Source organism: Passer montanus, unplaced genomic scaffold (assembly GCF_014805655.1).
Source record: "Passer montanus isolate IOZ18808 unplaced genomic scaffold, ASM1480565v1 scaffold200, whole genome shotgun sequence".
In the NCBI taxonomy this organism is placed as follows: Eukaryota; Metazoa; Chordata; class Aves; order Passeriformes; family Passeridae; genus Passer; species Passer montanus.
Genome location: NW_024366593.1, coordinates 75,118 through 75,491, shown reverse-complemented (window position 1 = coordinate 75,491; position 374 = coordinate 75,118). Strand labels below are relative to the sequence as shown.

The window sequence follows — 374 nt, the reverse complement described above, 5'->3', positions numbered from 1 at the left end:
CGGGCTGTGGCGGGCCGCGCTCACCGGAATCCCGCGTGGAACATGTACATGCGGGGCCCGGCGGCGCGGGGCGCCCCGAAGATGTTGTCCTTCTTGAGCGAGACGTAGCTGATGAGGGACAGGATGAGCAGCGCCACGCTGAGCATGACGAGCCCCAGCACGCTGGCCAGCCGCACCATCTTGCAGCTCCGCATGCCGGAGGCGGCCCCGCGGCTGGGCGGGTGCGGGGCGGCCGCGCCGCTGCTCTGGGGGCGGCGGCGGGGCCGGGGCCGGGCCGGCTCCGCCGCGCTCGCGGGAAAATGGAGGCACGGCCCGCCGAAATGGCAGCCGCGAGCGCCCGCACGGCCCCGCTCGGCCCCGCTCGGCCCCGCACG

At 76.7% G+C, this 374-nt stretch overlaps 1 protein-coding gene across 1 annotated transcript in view; it reads right to left on the bottom strand.

The window, feature by feature from the left end:
* The window catches only part of ST8SIA3 (ST8 alpha-N-acetyl-neuraminide alpha-2,8-sialyltransferase 3), a 7,619-nt gene extending 7,285 nt beyond the window's left edge, over positions 1-334 (bottom strand). The window contains exon 1 of the mRNA XM_039708424.1: positions 25-334. Coding sequence (XP_039564358.1) covers positions 25-194 — 170 coding nt within the window. The 5' untranslated portion in view covers positions 195-334. The remainder of the gene's footprint in view (positions 1-24) is intronic.
* Positions 335-374: the final 40 nt, after the last annotated feature.